This window comes from Idiotropiscis lumnitzeri, chromosome 2 (genome assembly GCF_059441095.1).
Source record: "Idiotropiscis lumnitzeri isolate Australia: NSW breed Sydney's pygmy pipehorse chromosome 2, RoL_Ilum_1.0, whole genome shotgun sequence".
In the NCBI taxonomy this organism is placed as follows: Eukaryota; Metazoa; Chordata; class Actinopteri; order Syngnathiformes; family Syngnathidae; genus Idiotropiscis; species Idiotropiscis lumnitzeri.
The window spans coordinates 10034744-10040713 of NC_142392.1; the positions used below are offsets into that span (position 1 = coordinate 10034744).

General features: G+C 38.4%; 1 protein-coding gene across 1 annotated transcript; it reads right to left on the bottom strand.

Moving 5' to 3' along the window:
• Nucleotides 1–924: 924 nt before the first annotated feature.
• Nucleotides 925–5743, bottom strand: LOC148341646 (uncharacterized). Its single transcript, XM_088283264.1, has 2 exons — nucleotides 5620–5743; nucleotides 925–2713 (listed from the first exon to the last, which is right to left on the bottom strand). Exons 1-2 carry the CDS (start codon nucleotides 5741–5743, stop codon nucleotides 1224–1226), a joined length of 1614 nt encoding a protein of 537 aa, XP_088139390.1. The 3' UTR covers nucleotides 925–1223.
• Nucleotides 5744–5970: the final 227 nt, after the last annotated feature.

A 5970-nucleotide genomic window follows, 5' to 3' on the forward strand; every position in this document is an offset into this window, starting at 1 on the left:
TTCCGTCCAAAAGTCCCCCAGAGGGAGAGCAGATGCGTCTCCCCGTTGATACGACCAGTCTACTCGTGACCACCTTAAATTACTCTCACACCCTGGAAGGTCACCGACCTGGCGAGAGAATTGCCCCCACCATAAACAATGCTCAGGCCTATTTTCTCTCAGGGCAGTATCTGGTTACATCGGAACTTCAGAACCAAGACTGGTCACTTCTTTGAACTTCCCATATCTATATAAGGCCATTTAAAAATACATGACTTTTTTTTTTTATTTATTTCAATGTATATTTAAGCTTGCTGATGTAATACTACAATATTTATTCAATTATTTTAATGTGGAATTATATCAATATTAATTTAAACCTTTTTATTTCACACTTGAATATTTCTGAACTTATTTGTTCAATTGAATATGTATGCAATTTAAATCATTCCATCCATCCAGCCATTTTCTGCCGCTCATCCGGGGTCGGGTTATTGAAATAATTTAAAACACAAGTATTTTTTATATTTCAATATTTATTTCAAGATTAACTCTTCTAAATGTGTTCAATATTTATAAAATGTTTCTATATTTCTTATTAATTGCAGTCTGTATGTCGTTGCTAATTATACATTTCAATATTTCCCGATTTCATTATATAAGCAATCCAAAGTATAAAAAATATAATATAGCATGAAAAAAGTATTTTGTATATTTGACAAAATGATAGTTTTTCCGAAGTGAGATTCTGCTTAGCAACAAACCCCAAACGCTTGATAGAGCTCAACCTAGAAAGAGAAACTGAGACTGCTTGCGTTTCTCTTTCTTGTTCTTTTTAGAGTTCAACTTCGAGTTCAGTTTTTCAGCTTTTCACACAGTGTAATGAAGGCCAGTTGAGCAAGTGGAACAAGTGATTTTATTGATGATTGTGGAAGGAACCAATTTCATAAGCACCGTTTCTTCTCACACCTTTTCCATTAGGTATGATTAAAACGACAACTGAGAAGCATAATGTTAAAAAATGTTATTCCAGGCAAAGGCAATTAATTTCCTTTACATGTTTGATGTAAACACACAAAACAAATCATGATCACTCAGACACATTGCTTCTTCTGGCACAGATCACATTGGCTTAGTGTCAATAAAAGAGGTTTGCAAAATTCAATATATCATATTTTATTCAAAATTTACATCTTACCACAAAGAGTCAGTTCCTTCAGTTTTTTGTTTTCTTTTTTTAAGCTTCAAGGATCGCTGCAATTCTCGCCAGCACAATTGTGTCTCTCAGCACCCGTTTTAGAAAAGAATTTTTTAGCACAAACGCTGCAACTGAATGGCTTTTCTCCACTGTGTGTTCTTGTGTGGTTTCGTAAATGCGACTTTTGAGAGAAACTCTTGGCACAAACTGAGCAGGAAAAGGGTTTTTCATCACTGTGTGTTCTTCTATGATTTGTTAAAGTTGATTTTTGAGTGAAACCTTTCCTACAAACTGAGCAGGAAAAAGGTTTTTCACCACTGTGTATTCTTCTATGTTTTATTAAAGGTGACTTTCCAGAGAAGCTTTTGCCACAAACCGAGCAGGAAAAAGGTTTTTCTCCACTGTGTGTTCTTGTGTGCGTTGTTAAATGTGACTTTTGAAAGAAACTTTTGCCACAAACCGAGCAAGAAAAAGGTTTTTCACCACTGTGTGTTCTTGTGTGGCTTGTTAAACGAGACTTGTCAGAGAAACTCTTGCCACAAACTGAGCATGAAAAAGGTTTTTCACCACTGTGTATTCTTCTATGTTTTATTAAAGGTGACTTTAGAGAGAAGCTTTTGCCACAAACCGAGCAGGAAAAAGGTTTTTCTCCACTGTGTGTTCTTGTGTGCGTTGTCAAATGTGACTTTTGAGAGAAACTTTTGCCACAAACCGAGCAAGAAAAAGGTTTTTCACCACTGTGTGTTCTTGTGTGGCTTGTTAAACTAGATTTGTCAGAGTAACTCTTGCCACAAACTGAGCATGAAAAAGGTTTTTCTCCACTGTGCTTTCTTGTGTGATATGTTAAACCTGCCTTTTGAGAGAAGCATTTTCCACAAACAGAGCAGGAAAAAGATTTTTCCCCACTGTGTGTTCTTGTGTGAATTATTAAATGAGACCTTCGAGAGAAACTCTTGCCACAAACTGAGCATGAAAAAGGTTTTTCTCCAGTGTGTAATCGTGTATGTTTTTTTAAATATGACTTGAAAGAAAAGCTTTTGCCACAAACTGAGCAAGAAAAAGGTTTTTCTCCACTGTGGGTTCTTGTGTGCCTTACTAAATAAGACTTGAGAGAGAAGCTTTTGCCACAAACCGAGCAGGAAAAAGGGTTTTCACCACTGTGTGTTTTTCTGTACCCTTTTAAAGACAGCTTTGAAGTGAATGAGTCAGTGTGACATGCCCTTTCACCTTTGGCTTGCCCATCATCATCATCATCATCATTAGTATCATCATCATTGTCATGAGCATCTGATGTGTCCTCATTATGTACTTGTGATGGCCCCCGGTGGTCTTCATCACCTTCTGTTGTCACGTGATGACTTGAGCTGCTGCTTGGAGGCTCCGCCCCTCTGTTGTCCTCATTCTCATCCTTTTTTTTATCTTCAGTCTTTATAGGGACAACGTTCAGTGGTGACTTGTTGATCTCCTCCTCCTCCTTTTTGATGTGAGGCCAGTCTGGCTCCTCTTTCACAGAAAGGAGATCGTTTTCACTGACGTCTGCAGGACACAAAAAGACAAATTTGGTTTGGTCAAGTCAAACCTCAGGTGGCGACTTTGTCTTATATTGTTTCTACCCTGCTACCTTGACTTGTGCCTGCCGCACACGGAGCAATGCGTGCGACCCCGATTTGGACCGGACCATGGGGGCATTTCACAAAATTTCGTCCTACGATGTAAACCTCCCTTTAGCACAGACATGTCCAAAGTCCAAATGCGGCCCGGGGTCAAACTTCATCTGGCCCGCAGCCTCTGTAATAAAATTAATAAATTCTGGCCCGCACATATACAGTGCTTAGTTCGCTCTCTTCTTAATTGCTGTTCCTAATTTACCCACTCTGCGACATCACCCCGGGTGACCTTTACCCCCAAGTTCTAAAATGGCGACAATAAACAAAAAAAGGAAAGTTGACTGAGAGCAATATCAGTGCGCAAACAAAGTACGCAATAGATATGAAGTCTTTGGCTGAAGAGTTCACACGACGCTTTCGGGATTTTGCAGCTATTGAGGAGGATATCTCGCTTTTTTCATCACTTTTCTCCGTGGACACAGACAATGTTCCAGCCCAGCTGGAGCTCATTGAGCTGCAGTGTGACGCCGAGAGCCGCAGTCGGCACCGGCAACTTTCTCTCGGCAACTTTTACCGACAGATGGATAAAGGCAGGTTTCGAGAGGTTCGAGAGTTTGCTATGAAAATGCTGAGCTTGTTTGGGTCGACGTATTTGTGTGAAAAGACATTCTCGGTTATGAACTTAAATCAGAGTCGCGTGAGGACACGGCTCACAGACTCTCACCTCGCGCATCAATACCACTGCCTTTGAGCCAGACCTGGCCTTTGTGCTGCAGTCCAGATCTCAGTATCACCCGTCACATTAATGCAGGCAAGTCATTTGTCATTTAAATAACTGACTTAATTTTGTTTTGTTCAGTCACAAATTTAGACAAGTTGTCGGTTTTCATTCCAGAATATAATGTTCATTCAACATTTATATTTGATGATATGTCATGTATATCAAATTAGTCCTTGCACTTGTGGATAATCATTTCTGTAATTCAAAAATTCTGTGAACATTGAACTCCCATGATGATATAATTCATGTTCAAATATTATTTGCACTCAAGACTATAATTACTTCTGTTTAAGAAAAAAAGTTAAGCAAATATTCAATTGCATGTGATGTTCATGCTTCAAATGAACCAAAATACATGTTTGATGGTTTAAATGAAAATAAAAAAGCAAATGTGAAACACAGAATCACTTGCTGAAATGTGTTTGAATATGTTGTTCTTTATGTAGTTAATGTCAGCCGAGGTCGGCCCTCCCACATTTTACAACATCAAATCCGGACCCCTTTGCAAAAAGTTTGGACATCCCTGCTTTAGCAGCACAACTGTGATAAAAGAGCATTTAAAAAGGAAGCACGTTGCGGCTGATGCCCGATTTCATTCCTGACATAGTCACAGACGTTTCTGGAAGCGAGCTGAAGTTAGCACACACAGGCTATTGTGTGCGTCTGATGGAACACCTGTTGTGGGACCCTAACTTATTAATGGGGGCCACTGGGGGCCATCGCAACATAATGTCATTGATAAAATAGGAATCCTTCAAGCGAAATATGTTTACAAGTATTTCTTTTTGCATTTAGAGATAGTTTCATCGTGGGTACTTTTTGCTTTCATGATAATCTGGATCCCAAAACAAATTAAAGGGACCCTGGAATCAGAGTCGCTATTTATTGTATGATTTACGTTTGTTTGGTTTTTTTTACCCAAAATGACATTTATCCTGCGAGTAAGTTCCGACATTACCCTTTTTATTTGTATAAAATTTCTGTTTTGAAATAAATTTTAAAACAAAATTACGTTTGAAGAGTAAAAGTTCTTACACATAAGCATTAAGCAACAACACTTTCACTCTGACTTTCATGTTGACATATTTGAATAATGACTGTATATTTTAAAGTTATCCAATATGTATTCAAATTCGACGAAGATACACCAAAATATTATGAGTTCACTGAATTATTTTGTAACCGCAATGATGTATAACAGCCAGAGGGTGTCAGTAATGAGTAACAAAGTAACACAAGACCTCCCACTGTTACGTCATCATTGTCTTTTGCATACATTATCAAGAACTATGAGTTGTGGGGGAGATCCAAACCACCTGGGCCACAGGAACTTTATTACCAGGAACTAAATGTTCCTGGCCTTGTTGGTAGAAAAGGGGGTTGTGACGTACTCCCTTTTTAAGCCCATTGTAAGCCAAAGATGAAGATGCATTCCTTGCAGCATGCGCTTGTTCACTGATGAGATCCGTGCAACCCTGAATGGATGCATTAAATGTATTTTAAATGATTGGATGGGGTGAATCTACGCACATGTGCACAAAACAGTGCAGAGCCACCGGAAGTTCATTGACTCTCACCCGACGAAGCCAGTACAAAGTTAATAAATAAATAAATAAAACCAATACGTACTTGATTTAAAAAAAAAAAGTTAATATTTTGTGTTTTATCCACTAAAATTGATCAACCGCCATTAATGTTTTTGCCGCAGTGTGCACATATTTTAGATTCAAGCAGAATTCATTCCGTAAGGAATTGGTTGAACAAGATATAAAAAACAGAAAATGTAAAATGTTAAATAATCAGTTCAAATTTTATACTGGGAAAACATGGAGTTCACCCCTCACTATTGGTTATTCTTTGGCATTTATTTTCTGCACTGATTTCATTTGGCAAAAATAAATGTTCAGCAGACCTGCAAGTAAAAGGCAATATTTAAAAATAAAGCGGCAATAACCATGGACGCATTTCCCCAAACAACTTAATGTTGTGATGCATATTTCTAACGATAGAAAGTCGTTCTATACAAAGCAAAAGAGAGTAAAACGGGTACTAACCTGCTTTGAGTGGCACAACACGAGGCTGCTTGCAACCTTCGCCCAGCAGTAGAAGATGTTGCTCGTTCTCTTCTTTTATTCCACAAAGTTCCTCTTTGTACTTGGATGTTGTTCTTTCACACATTTTCAAATGATAATTCCAAAAAATCCGCACTTGATCTCTGCTTGGCGATGAGTCATGTGCCTCTTTTCGTTAGCGGCTAGCTAGCTAACAAGCTAAGCTAACTACGCCGAAAAGCATCAACGCGCGAAGATGAGGTTTTCGGGACACAAAGACTTAATGAATGATTTCGTAGTCCTTTAGAATATCAACGGACATCCTGTGAGAAAATTACAGTCAGTTCCACACTA